The sequence below is a fragment of the Colobus angolensis genome, unplaced genomic scaffold (assembly GCF_000951035.1).
Source record: "Colobus angolensis palliatus isolate OR3802 unplaced genomic scaffold, Cang.pa_1.0 Scaffold392, whole genome shotgun sequence".
Lineage (NCBI taxonomy): Eukaryota > Metazoa > Chordata > Mammalia > Primates > Cercopithecidae > Colobus > Colobus angolensis.
Genome location: NW_012117288.1, coordinates 614,638 through 628,542, shown reverse-complemented (window position 1 = coordinate 628,542; position 13,905 = coordinate 614,638). Strand labels below are relative to the sequence as shown.

Here is a 13,905-nt window from a genome sequence, read left to right as displayed (position 1 = left end):
GGAGTGCAGTGGCGTGATCTCGCTCACTGCAACCTCTGCCTCCTGGGTTCAAGCAATTCTGCCTCAGCCTCCCGAGTAGCTGGGACTACAGGGACATGTCACCACACCCAGCCAATTTGTGTATTTTTAGTAGAGATGGTGTTTCACCATGTTGGCCAGGCTGGTCTTAAACTTCCATCTTCAGATGATCCACCTGCCTCAGCCTCCCAAAGTGATGGGATTACAGGCATGAGTCACCGCACTTGGCCTAATTTTTGTATTTTTAGTAGAGAAGGGGTTTTGCCACGTTGCCCAGGCTGGTCTTCAACTCCTGGCCTCAAGTGATCTACTACCTCAGCCTCCCAAAGTGTTGGGATTACAGGCATGAGCCACTGCTCCCAGCCTGTTCTTTTTAATAAATGGTGCTGGGACAATTTGATATACATAGGAAAAAACTTCAGCCTGTCCTCATACGCACAAGTGAATTTCAGATGGATATGTAGCATAGAGGACTATAGCCATGATATCAGGGTAAGAGAAGATTTTCTGGGAGGACTCCTTAAAGGAAAAGATCAATGATGTTGACTACATTAAAATTAAGGGCTTATGTTCATCCAAAGACTAAAAGTGAAAAGATAAGTACCAGGATACACACACATACACACGCTATAAATCAATAAGAAAAAGGCCAGACCAGGCAAGGCAACTCATGTCTGTAATCCCTGCACTTATGGGAGGCTGAGGCTGGAAGATCGCTTGAGCCTAAGAGTTTGAGACTGGCCTGGGCAACACAGTGAGACCCCATCTCTACAAAAAATTTAAAAATTAGGCATGGTGGCATACGCCTGTAGTCCCAGCTACTTGCGAGGCTGAGGCGGGAGGATCACTTCAGCCCAAGAGGTTGAGGTTGCAGTGAGCCCATGATTGCACCACTGCACTCCAGCCTGAGCAACAGAGCAGGACCCTGTCTCAAAAAACATGTTTTTAATGAAGAAAAAAGAAAAAGACCATCCAGTAGAAAACTGGGCAAGAAACTTAAGTAGGTTCTTCACAAAAGAGGACATCCAAGTGACCAAGAAACAGGTAAAGGTCTCAACCTTATTTCAGTAAGAAAAATTTAAAATGAAGGAAAATGTAATTTAAAGCTACAGTGAGCTACCACTGTTCACGCACTAGGATGGCCCAAATTTAAAAGATTGGTAATGTCATGTTTTGGTGAGGTATAGAGGAGCAGGAATCAGATACCACTGCTGGGGGAGTGCTGGCTGATAGGACCATGCTGGCAGCTTGGTGTTACCTTTTGGGAGGGAACATACATGGGCCCTGTGCAGTGTCCTTCTTGAGTGTGTGTGCAACAGAGATGTGTGCACACAAGTACTGAGAGCCTGCACCATGGTGCTCAGCACTGTGTGTGCGGCCCCCACAGGAAGGGCAGCCCACGTGTCCATCAGCACTAGAATGAACAGTCATTGTGGCAGATTCCCACGCAGAATGTTACATGGTATTGAACATGAACACACCCCTTTACAGGAAACCATTTGAGAAAATCTCATGGACATAATTTTGGATTAGAGGCTAGGCACAAAAATAAACATACTGTATAATTCCTTTTGTATAAAGTTTCAAAAAAATTGGTAAAAGTAAATTACCAGCTTTGGGATGCATTCTTTGGCAGTGAAGTCTTAAAGAACAGTAAAGAGGTAGTTTCATAAAATTCAGAATGATGGTTAACTTTGGTGGAAGGTAGTAATGGTAAGGGCACAAACCTCTCCCTCACATTTACTGAGCACTTACTATGTGTTAGGTTCTATTTCGTGTGTTTTAGAGATGATGAAACGGGGCAGAGAGGTTGGCCAACTTGCCTCAGCTGCGGCTGCAGGATCAGAGCCTGGCAGGCTGGTGCCTCACCTGAAACTGGCGAAGTGAAAGCGCCTCATGCACCTCAATGGCAACACGAAGCGGTGTTTCGATGGTGAAAACAACCACACCTGTTATAATACCTATAATATTTTAAAGGAGAATGCCCAGAAGGTTTTTGTTTTCTCTTTGACTTCTCCTAGACACCCCCAAAATGAGCCCCCGCCACCCCAGTCCCATGAGCCTGCCTCCACCAGGAAGGGAGCACCCAGAGAGCAGAGGCCCTTAGTCAGCCCTGATCATAGCTGGGGCCCTGGGCCCACAGTAAGGCCTCTGAAAGTGCCTCCTTGTACATGGAGTGACTGAGTGGGCCCTGACTCCGCAGTGGTGAGAAGGGGTGTGGGCCGGGCGCGGTGGCTCAGCCTGTAATGCCAGCACTTTGGGAGGCCGAGGTGGGTGGATCACGAGGTCAGGAGATCAAGACCATCCTGGCGAACATGGTGAAACCCCGTCTCTACTAAAAAACTACAAAAAAATTAGCCGGGTGTGGTGGCGGCACCTGTAGTCCCAGCTTCTAGGGAGGCTGAGGCAGGAGAATGGCGTGAACCCGGGAGGTGGCGGAGCTTGCAGTGAGCACCACTGCACTCCAGCCTGGGTGACAGAGAGAGACTCCGTCTCAACAACAAAAAAAGAAGGGGTGTGGAGTGCATGCCCAGGCCTCAGTGGAGACATAGGAAGTACCAGGGTGGGCAGAAGTCTTTGGCAGAGTCTGGGTTCCCATGCCTGCTCCTGTCCCCTCTAAAGCCTGCCGCCCCAGGACTTTGAGCTCCATCCTTTGAGCCCCCTCAGCCGGACACACCCTGTTGTCTGCCATGTACCTCCCCTGTGTGTCTTCACGTGCCCACCCCCTGCCTTGTCCTTCCCAAGGGCCGCAGATCGTGCTCAGCGTGTATGGACCAGATGTGTTTGGGAACGATGTGGTTCGAGGCTATGGGGCCGTGCACGTGCCCTTCTCACCTGGCCGGTAGGTCCTCACTCTGACCTGGGCCCTGGGCAGGGCTTGTCCTAGGACAGACCTCACCTCGTTTTCTGTCTTAGGTTCAGGCTGGGAATGCTCTGGGGTCCCCAGGGGCCTGGGCAGCTCAGCCTAGTGGCTGGGGGGGTGTAGCCTGTATTTGGGAGGAGAACCTTTCTGATGGCTGGTACCAGCCGCACACCAGGTGGGGTGGGGAGGTAATGGGCCGCAGAAAAGAAAAGACCCCAAGGGACTCTGACCTCCATGAGGCTGTCTCCCGGCGCTCAGCACCTTGCCCAGACACAGCGGTGCTCAGCACAGGTTGGATTCATTGGCATGGCCCTGACTTGGCCCACACTGCAGCTGCACTGGCCTGATCTGAGTGTCTTCTCCCTGGAGGCTCAGAAAGGTCTGTTACTCAGCACGTCTGTCTGCAAAAACATTTGTTTCAGGCACAAAAGGACCATCCCCATGTTTGTCCCAGAATCTACGTCTAAACTGCAGAAGTTTACAAGGTGAGTCTTATACCCATAACCCCAGCCCCTCCTTCTGATCTACTGGATGAATGGATGTCCCATTCTCCCCCTCAGTTTGTGCCTGGATGCCTCCTCAGATCTGCAAGCTGCTCCACCCACTGGGGACAAATAGAAACAGGTCCCCTGGGAGTGCTGAGTCACGGGGCTCCCTTCAGCCCTGTTCTAGCAGCAGAAGGCCAGGCAGTTTTAACCTGTGCCCTGTGAAAAATCTTTGTGTCAGATGGAGCAGAGGAAAAACTCTTGTCAGATGGGAAAATACTCATGACATAATGTGACATTAAAAGGTGGGAAACAAGAGGATATAGCAGTATGAGTCAGACACCTTGGAACGGTAATCATGATAAATGGCTTTACATGTGGGAGTCTCTGGCTGGAGCTGACATTTGCGCAGAGGCTTAGTGTGGAGGGAAGAGCCGGGGAAGAACACCAGGCACAGGGAACAGTGCCTGCCGGGCTGAGGACAGCATGAGCTTAGCATGCTAGGAGAAGCCAGGATGGCGGTGTGGCCAGGACGGCAGTGTGGCCTGTAAGTGGTAAGCCAGGCAGAATAAGGGAGACACCAGGGAGGCAGGCAGGGGCCAGGACACAAGGGCCTGCAAAGAGGGCCCAGGGGATGCCTGGATGCAGCCCCAGCAGGAAGGCCTCTTACTCCTGCCCACATCCAAGTGGGAGCTTAGAGGGCCAGCTGGGCCCTGGCCTTCTGACTCGAGGCCCATTAGCACAGTTGGGCAGCAAGCCTCTGCCGCCCCACAGCAGATCAGTGAGGCACAAGGGGAACATGGAGGACTCCCTGGGTTCCAGGGCAGCAGCCAGCAAGCAGCCCCTGCGAGCCTGGCCACTCCTGGGTGTGAGACCAGGCCAGAGCCCCGCTGGGTGGAGGGACAGCATCGTGCCTCAGGGCCGAGAATGCCTCACTGAGCTCTGAGAGCCGTGCAGGGGAGGAACGGCAGGGCCTCCGCTGACCTCAGCCTGAGAATTTGTGTGCCCACTGCCCCTAGGAGTCCTTCTGGGAGGCCACCCGGTGGCAAAGGACTTCTTTCCCAGATGATCTGGGCCAGTATCACCTGGCGGTGACAATCCCCATGCCACAAGCTGTCAGGGAGGCAGCGAGACAGTGCCCATCAGTGGGTTGGGAAGGCCTAAGGGATTGGGGACCCACACAGCCATCCCGGCTGGGTTGTTAACCCTGTTCCACCGCCCACAGCTCCAAGGAGGACTTTGGGCCTTCAGGGAACAGCTCGCTGAGGAAAGGGTTTCACAGCCCCTGTGGAGGGGCTCACAACTGGGCAAGGCAGTATGTGCTTGGATTACAAAAACTGGGGAAAGGGTCTATTAGTGAAGGCAGTTTGATTGGCATAATCTTCCCAAATGTGGAGGCTCCTTGCTCAGACTGAGACCTCGGTCATCCCCACCCCTCTCCCAGCCTCTCCCCACATCCTCCGGCGCTGGCCCAGGGCCTGCCTCAAACACTCTTGACCCCTGTATTCGTTTCCCATGGTGGCTGCTGCAACAAAACACACAAATGTGATGGCTGAAAACAGCAGAAATGTATGTCCTCACAGTGCTGAAGGCCAGAGTTCAAAATCCAGGTCACTGGGCCCAGAAAGGCGCCACCGGGCTGTGCTCCCTCCTGAGGCTCTAGCGGAGACTCTGTTTATTGCCCTTTCAGCTTCTGGTGGCCCCACCCTTCCTTGGCTTATGGCCTCACCACTCGAGTCCCTGCCTTTACGGTCACAGGGCCACCTCCTCTGTCTCCCTGTCTCATAAGGATACTTGTGATGGCCTTTAGGGTCCACCTGGATAGTCGCCTCAAGATCCTTAGCCTAATCATATCTGCAAAGTGCACGTGACCCTGTTTCTCCATAAGGCCACGTGCACAGTTTCCCAGGACTAGGATCTGCTGTCTTTGAGTGGCCGCCATTCAGCCTGCTGCAGCCCCTCCAGTCTAGTCTTCACACAGCAAGAAAAAGTTTTCCTAAAACACAATTGGGGTTGCACCCCTCCCCTGCTAGAACCCGCCCGGGCTGTGCCTCTGTCAGGATGAACTTCAACCAGAATGCTGCCAGGCTGGTGGTCGGGCCCTGCCCACGTCATGGCCCCTGCCCACTTGCTTCCCATCTGCCTCAGTTCCTCCAGCCTGAGGGGTCCTTCCCTGCCTCAGGTCCTTGCCTGGAATGCCCTCCCAGAACAGTCTGTCTTGTCTCTCCCACCCCAGCCAGCTAAGCAGACCACCCGGGCGGACCCCAGGAAAGAAATTCAGTGGGAACGGGAGCTCCATGTGAGCGCCGGGATGGAATCTACTGGGCACAGTGGGGACGCTCCCAGGCCCCTGTCCTCACACACAGCCTTCTGTGAGGTGGGTGCTGTGAGAGCCTCACTCTCCCGAAGGAGAAACTGGCGCAGGGGTTGTGGCTGCCCATCCCTTCCCCTTGGGGAGTGCCCGCTGGCTTTCACTCCCTGGCTTCCTCCTCGGGGTTGGGGCTGGTGGGCAGTGCTCCCTGGCTGTGGTCTCCACAGGCCAACTCTGCAGCAGCCGGGAGCCCCTCCCTGACCTGGGCCCCTCTGCAGCAGCCCCAGGTGAGTGCTGGTGCCCACCTCAGAGACAGGAGGGCGGTGTGTGGGCTGTTGCGTCGCCACGGTTGCCAGTGACCCTCGGGGGCTGGGTGTGTCCTTGCGGGGGGCCCTGGGAGCTGTGGTGCAGAGGAGGCGCGGCCGCGAGTCCCGGCGGGGCGAAGCCCGCGGCTGCCGGACCCACCCGGCCGGGAATAGTGCTCCTGGTTGTTTCCGGCTCGCGTGGGTGTGTCGGCGGCGGGGCCTGACACCCCCGGCCTCCTGGCCTCCCGCCCGGCCCGACTGGGGTCTGGGGCTAGGGAGGGCACATGCTTGGCCTGGTGGCTGTGTGCCACCCCTGGCAGGGCCTGCGGTGGGTGCCAAGATGGGAAGTGACATGTCCTGGACCCCACACTAGTGGGAGGCAAGGCTGAGGAGGCCAGTTCTGGCCCTGCTGCCCACCTCACAGACTCTCTGGGGTAGGGCCCCCTTCCAGGAAGGCTGGAGGGTCACACTGTCCCCGCCCCTCCCCCACCTCAGCTGCTGTCACTTTTCTGGGATTTCTGGGGGTTCAGGCAGCACCCCCACCCCAGAATCTCCCTGAGCTCTCATTCCCAGTGAACCAAACCCATGGAAGCCAGAGATGGAAAAGCCTAACTGGCCAGTGGAGGCAGCGTGGCCACAGAGCGCCTGAGGCCTGGCTAGGCTGTGTGACCGCTGCTGCAAGGGACAGCACCACGCTGGAGCCCAGCCACCAGGAAGGCTCTGCTTAGGGCCTGACTCCTGGTGGGGATGGGGTGTGGCTGGAGCAGGAGTGCTGGTTTCTGAACAGAGAGCCCACATCCAGTGTCGTCCAAGGCCAGGAATGCCCAGGTGGGGCCCTGCTTACCTGTGTTCTTCTGTGTTCCCAGCTGGTTCACGGGGCGGCGACCCGAGTACACAGACCCCAAGGTGGTGGCTCAGGGTGAAGGCCGGGAAGGTAAAGCTCCCTCCCCTCCTCTACCCTCAGCCCCCAGACAGGTTAGAACCTGGGAGTAGATGGGCCCAGGGTTGGGGTGAATGCCGGGGACCTGCCAGGCACATGGGAGTTAGCCCACAAATGTTCCCAGATGAGGGCCTGCTTGGAGCACAGAGGGTTTGTCATATCTGCCTGTCCTGGCAGCCCCTTTACCTCCCAGTGAGGGGCATGGGTCAGGCGCCGTTGTCCCCATTTTACAGATGAGAACACTGAGGCTGAGATTCCCAGATCAACCTGGGTCTGTCTCTGCCCCATCCCAGCCTGACTGATGCTGTCCTTCTGTCCCCAGTGACCCGTGTCCGTTCTCAGGGCTTTGTCACCCTGCTCTTCAACGTGGTGACCAAGGACATGAGGAAGCTGGGCTACGACACTGGGCCTTTGGACACACAGGGTGTGTCGCGGCCCAGCCCACCCCAGGGCTTCCCCCAGTGAAGGCTCCACAGGCTGCACAGTTTCTGATAATGAAGGGCTGCCTTCCCGGAGTCAGGCGGCTGGCCATCAGCCTGAAGGGCAGCCTGGTGGCGGGAGCTGGGGGCACACAGAATAGTTTTATATAATAAAGTCTCATTTTCAGAGAGCCTAGGCCTGGGGCTGCCTTCTCTCCTGTTTAGCCCCTCCCCAACAGGAGCTGGGAGCTCTTGGGCCTTTCTGGCCCCACCTCCAGGGCTCTCCCTGTCCCTACCCCTTGTGCCATGGAAGCTGCCAGAAGACCAGACTGTGCAGCAGGATGGCATCTGGGATGGGAGCTTTGACATAACCAGGTTCTGCCACTCACAGCTGTGCGGCCTTTTCTATACCTCAACACATTGTTCCTTGAACTGGGCATGGCACCCTCCTTGGAGGCTTGGGGGTTAAGTAGAATTACCCACTCAGCCATGCTCCTGGCCGCCAGCCTCCCTTGGCAAGGAGAGAACCCTGTTAGCGGAAGCTGGATGGTGAGGTACCTGGGGGACGGCAGACCCTCAGCCTGCCCACTCCCCTCTCTGCTCCTCCCTACCCACAGTCCAAGGTTGGGGGCTGGAAACCTCCCAGAGGTGGGAGGCTGCTGGCTGGGGTCCAGCTTTCTGGCAGCCCCTTGGCAGGAGAGGAAGGTGAGCCCCCTGCCTCAACACCCTGACCTCTGAGGTTGTCCGGGCCCTTCTGGAAGCAGAACCCCTTTAGCATTACTTTGGGGGCCCTGGCCCTGGACCTCCCTACCTTCCCAAGAACCCTGGCACCTCACGAGGCAGCCCTGGGCCCTCTCTGTCCTGCCACTGAGCTTTAGGCAGACATGGTGCCCCAGCCTAGATACTGCCCTCAGCGGGATCCAAGAGAAACCCCAGGCTCCTGGCACACCCCCACCTCCCAGCCTCGCCCATGTTGCCCTGGACTGTCATGGGCACTTGCCCTGAGACCATCTGGGCTGACCCTCTTCTGCTCTTTATCTCACGAGCACTCCCGTGCCCTCCCCAGAACTCACTATGCACTCTGGAACTCATGGTCTGTTGGCAGCAAAATTCCTGTGATTCCCACCATCTTCTCAGAATAGGAAGTTCCCTCTGCCTTCTGGCCTTACTGAAGCCCGCTCAGTCCCCTGCAGCCCTCTTAAGTGGAATCTTTTTTCCTCCCACTCCACATGTGCAGTGAGCCTAGAGCAGGGGTGTGTCCTTGCCTCTTCCTCAACCTCCTCACTTGGAACCATCTTCACCTCTACCCCTCACAGCCAGGCATATCTCCTGTTACTGGTGAAGGTACTGCCTCTGAGGTCTAGATCGAGGCATCCCTCCCTCGGGCCAGGCCCTTCCTCATGTGGCACTTCCCTGTGCTCTTCAAACCACCAGGCCCTCCGAGCCCCTGGACCAGCCCCTTTTTCCTTGCTTTCCTCCCAACCCAGTTTAGAAGTCCTGGTCATCTGCATGCACTTCCCCATAGTGCCCTCCATCCTTCGTTTATGCTCACCCGGCAGAGTCTCCACCCTGGTGACAGCCAGCTGTTCCTTCACCTGCCCTGCACCTGCCTGAGCCCCTAGAGCCACGACGGCCCACGTTCCATCCATGGCCCAGGTCTGTGTTTCCTTAGACAACTCCCTCATGCATTCTCTGAGGAAACTTACAGCCTTGGTCTCTTCAGACCTCCGGCACCCTCCCTGCCAGCTTAGCCTGAGGCGCTCCCTCCCGTTCCCACAACGACCCCACATTAGCTGCCTTCCTGACCCTACCTGAGGACAAGGCTCGGGTATGTGGGAGATGCAGTGCTCTCAAGGGTCTTCTGCCCATCTCCCTCCATCGTGAGTTTTCCTGCACAGGCTCCTGCACACCAGCCTCCACATGTGCCCCATATCTGTCACGGGATGACACAGAGCAAAAGCCCAGCACCCCCAGCTGCTCCTGTCCTCTGTCCCATTTTATCACAGCTCTCCAGAAAGCTGTTTTCTCTGTCCGTGGCCTCACCTCACCCAGGCTACTGGCCTTGGTCCACATAAAGGGGACCTGAAACTTCTTCCCTGAAGCCTCTAGCCTGTGGCGTGCATGTTCAAGCCTCAGGCCCCATTTGTCCAGCCTGTCAGCAGCTGGGAAATACTAAGTCACCCTCTTCTGGTTATGTTTAATTTTCCAGTTTTTGTCAACATTACTGAAATGTCTAAACATGGAAAAGCTGACATCATTTTACAGTGAACACCCCATACCCACCACCTAGATTCTACCATTACCAATTTACTGTTCCATACTTTCATATTCACATCTATCCAACTATTCATCCCTGCTTCAATCCATCCTACTTTTACTGCATTTCAAAATAAACCACGACATCAGGACTCCACCTTCCGTGTGTTTTAGCACACTTACCATTAACCAGAATCCAGTGTCTGGCTTTAGTGTGTTCTTCTGAGAGGACATTTACATACAACAAAATGCATAACTTTTTTTTTGTGTGTGTGAGACAGGGTCTTACTCTGTTGCCCAGGCCGGAGTGCAGTGGCACAATCCTGGCTCACTGAAACCTCTGCCTCCCGGGTTCAAGTGATCCTCCTGCCTCAGCCTCCTGAGTAGCTTAAAATTACAGGCATGTGCCACTGCAACTGGCTAATTTTTGTATTTTTGTAGAGACAGGGTCTCACCATGTTGGCCAGGCTGGTCTTCCACTCCTGACCTCAGGTGATCTGCCTGTATCAGCTTCCCAAAGTTTTGGGATTACAGGCGTGAGCCACCGCGCCTGACCCAGAATACTTTAAGAATGCACAACCAGGCCGGGCGTGGTGGTTCACGCCTGTAATCCCAGCACTTTGGGAGGCTGATGCAGGCGGATCACCTGAGGTCAGGACTGTAAGACCAGCCTGGCCAACATGGTGAAACCCCGTCTCTACTAAAAATACAAAAAGTTAGCCAGGCATTACAGGTGGCAGGCACCTGTAATCCTAGCTACCCGGGAGGCTGAGGCAGGAGAATCGCTTGAACCCTGGAGGTGGAGGTTGCAGTGAGCCAAGACTGCACCACTGCATTCCAGCCTGGGCAACAGAGGGAGACTCCATCTCAAAAAAGAAAAAGAATGAACAACCCAGCCCCAAAGGCACAGAAATGTCACTGTCACTTCACAAAGCTCCTTGCATCCCTGCCCAGTCAAGGCAAGAGATGATGCAGTGAGATTTAGAGGCTGAAGGCGTGAGTGCCTGGGAAGCCGGGGTTGGGGGGTGGTTGGGCATGTGGGACCCCCTCCATGAGGACAGTCGAGGCATACGGCCCGCAGGTCCGCACTCACTTGCTGTCCGTGCTGTCAACCACTGTCACAAAGCCGCATGTTCACCAGACTATCTCCCTTTTCTCCTGGCACACCCAAAGACTACATTTCCCAGGCCCGTTGCATCAATGTGGGTCCATGTGAGTAGTTCTAGCCAAAGCAAAGTATGAAAAGGATGTTCACCACTGAGAGGTCTGACCCACTCCAGTGTTGCACGAGCACTTCTCCTCGTTCTTGTCCATGGCACCCTTTGAGACACACGTTGAAGACAGCAGCATCGTAAGGGAGGAGCCTGGGTCTGGGCACCCCAGCTTGCAGAGCACTGCCAGGAACATCTCCATCAGGCTTTTTGTGAGTGAGAAATATTCGTAAGATACTGTGTGCAGCCAATGAGCGCTTGGGGTTATTTGATCCTGCATAGCCTATTCTATTGCAAATGATATGGAAATAAGGAGTGGGTTTCTGCTGCAGCCAAAAAACAGAAAAAACAAAGTGTCATTGGCTAAGCAGCTGCGTGGCAGGCAAAAAGAATACAGCTCATAAGCTGGACAGCAGGAGATCCGTATTATGCAAATACAAGACATTTGCTAAGACTCTCTTGCTAACTTGGGAGGCAGGTTATGTGCCCCCGAGCCAGCAGCTCTAGGGGAAAGAGACAGACCAGAGAGGATGTACAGTGTGAGTTGGCTACTGTTGACTGCATTTTAGAATGCTATCACAGTAAGGAGGAAAGAACTGGCTAGTTTGCAAGCAGAAATGAAAGGCAACAAAGAATCTAAAAAAAAAATTGGCATCAAAACATTGCAAAAGGAGACTTTCTAGAACTCTAATGAGATAAGATTGAAAATTGCTTTGAACAATAAAGGCGTAATAAAACTTATCATCTGAACAAAATAACTTGGTCTTTTGGTAAATATGGAATTAAGGGGGTGGCTCTCCCATCATGGTCCCAGATGGCCTCATGGTAGCTACCATTGAGAGAAGCATGGAGGTAAGGCAGCAAGGAAATAAGGCAACTTATGTCTAGGAAATAATTTTATGTGTGTCCTTGAGTTGTCTATTGCTGTGTAACAAATTACCCCAAAACTGTCATTTAAAACCACTATCATTTATCACTTACGATCCTATAGGGGACTGGGCTCAGCTGGGCGGCTGTGGTACACTTGATTCTAGCTGGAGCTGTTCCACTGGCTGACCAACATGATTACTCACATGGTGGGCTGTTGTCTGGGGCTCATGGGGGCTACTGACAGAACACCTCCGTTCTCCCCCATGTCGCCTCTCCGCGTGTTTGAACTTCTCATAGTACGACAGGTAGGCTGCCAGCAGAACATGCCAGGACGTCAAGCTCCGTGTGCAGGCGTTTATCAAGCCCCTGCTGCCATCATGCCACTGGCCCCATCTAGTCATATGGCCATGCCCATCAGGTAAGGGAGACCACACTGGGAGACAAGGTCCATCGGGGGCCACCAAATAACACTCTGACCAAAATAATGCAGTTATTTGCACATGGAACTGATTAGAAGCACAAAGACTGTCACATTTTTGAGGGAACTGTGCCTCTACAAGGCCCATGAGCCTGGACTGAAGCCTCTGGCTCACTCAAAACAGGTCCTGGCCCGGAACCATCCACCCACAGGCAGCAGGTGAGAAAGCTGAGCTTGGCCCAAGAGCTGCAGCCAAGGGAATACAAAAAAGGCCAGCTCTCCACCAGGGGGCAGAGCCCAGAGCAGGGCACCATTAGGTCCTTTCCCTCCTCACCGCAAGGCGACCTCAGTCTGCTGCAGCTTCCAGCACTGTGGGGCCTCTCCCATTCTCTGCTCCTCCAAATGGAGTTGGACTGTGGGGACCGACCCCTGCCCCGCTTTGTTGTTATTGTTGGGGGAAGGGCACAGATCATAGGTCTTTCTAGTTTATAGGCTGTGTCTGCCTTGCTGGAGAAGGCTCTATACCCACAGAGCCCAGGACACAGGACCTTATGGTCTGTTTGAGAAGACTGAAATAACTCTCTGGGAGCCAGAGTCCGCTGTGACCTGGACTGGCAATGTTAACCAAGCCCACTTCCCCCGCTCCTGCCCTCCGCCACAAAAGAAGCCTGCACTTGCCCATCCCCCCACATCTGGATGGGGGCCGAGGGCCTAATTCTGGCACTGGTGTGGGTGGCAGTGCAGCAATTCCAGGGCTGGCTGTAAGAAATCTACGCTTGGCCCTTGTCCATTTTTCCCTTCATAGCTACCTTCAGGGCTGTCTGTCAAAGCAGTGTCTCAACATGAAAGAGGCTTGAGTCCCTGACTTCTGTGAGAAACTCGTGGGAAGCCGCTGAGACCTGGAGATGTGTTACTGCAGCGTAAACAAGAGCATCCCACACACCCTTCTCTCTCTCCTGTCCCCTGCACTGAACGGGCACCCCCTGCCACCAGCCCCTAGCCTCCTAGCTCTGAGTCAAGCTTGTCTGTTTGTCCTTGGGTGCCAGGCACTCACACAGAGAGCAGAGGGCTGCAGGCAGTCCCAGGCCTCCCTCCAGGTTCGTCTCAGGGCCTCTCCAACCCTTCCCATCAGTGTCTCCCAGCCGCCTCTGCCTCGGCCTTGCCTCCTCCCATGACCAGAGCACCTCTTCCACCTCTGCTGCCCCGAGGAGCACGTGTCCTCCCGCCGCTGCCCTCCTCTGGTCAGCGGCTGAGGCACAGGCCCTCTGTGTCGGTCAGCTGTTGCACAGCAAGCTACCTAAGAACCGGTGGCTCCAACAGGCCCTTCCTCTCAGGAATACACAGTTGGCTGGGCAGCTCCACGCACTCCCTCCCTCCGCTGCCCCGGCTGACAGGAGGTGGCTTCCCAGAGCAGCTCTTCTGCAGCATGGACACCAGAGGCAGAGCACAGGAAGCCTGTGGGGACCCGGCACACTGTCACTTCCACCTCATCCAAAGCAGTCTCCACCAGTGACCAGGCCACATTACGAGGGCGGACGCAGGAAGGGTAAGGGGCAGTGGCTAGCACTTCCCCCACACCTGTGCAGGCCACCAGTCTCAGCATCTCACCAAGGGCAGGCCTCCCACCCCCTTTCCCTGAGGTTCAGGGGCAACCAAATGCCCAGCTCACACGGGTACTAGGACCAGGCTGGTGGCCTCATTGACTGCAGACCAAGCTCCACAGGAATCGGCTCCTTTATCTCCCACCCCCCTCCAGTGGAACAGGACTGATGAAGATGAGGTGGGAGAAGGACACAGCCAGAAACCGCA

At 55.2% G+C, this 13,905-nt stretch overlaps 1 protein-coding gene across 3 annotated transcripts in view; it reads left to right on the top strand.

Annotated features, from left to right (window-relative positions):
• B9D1 (B9 protein domain 1) overlaps positions 1-7,537 on the top strand; it is a 20,856-nt gene extending 13,319 nt beyond the window's left edge. The window contains exons 4-7 of one of the 3 annotated variants that reach the window (XM_011955013.1): positions 2,764-2,860; positions 3,304-3,366; positions 6,849-6,916; positions 7,245-7,537. In XM_011955013.1, the coding sequence (XP_011810403.1) occupies positions 2,764-2,860; positions 3,304-3,366; positions 6,849-6,916; positions 7,245-7,387 (371 nt within the window). In that variant the 3' untranslated portion in view covers positions 7,388-7,537. Of the gene's footprint in view, positions 1-2,763; positions 2,861-3,303; positions 3,367-3,464; positions 3,688-6,848; positions 6,917-7,155 lie in introns of those variants that run through there. The other 2 variants (XM_011955014.1, XM_011955015.1) reach the window with 2 other exon arrangements.
• Positions 7,538-13,905: the final 6,368 nt, after the last annotated feature.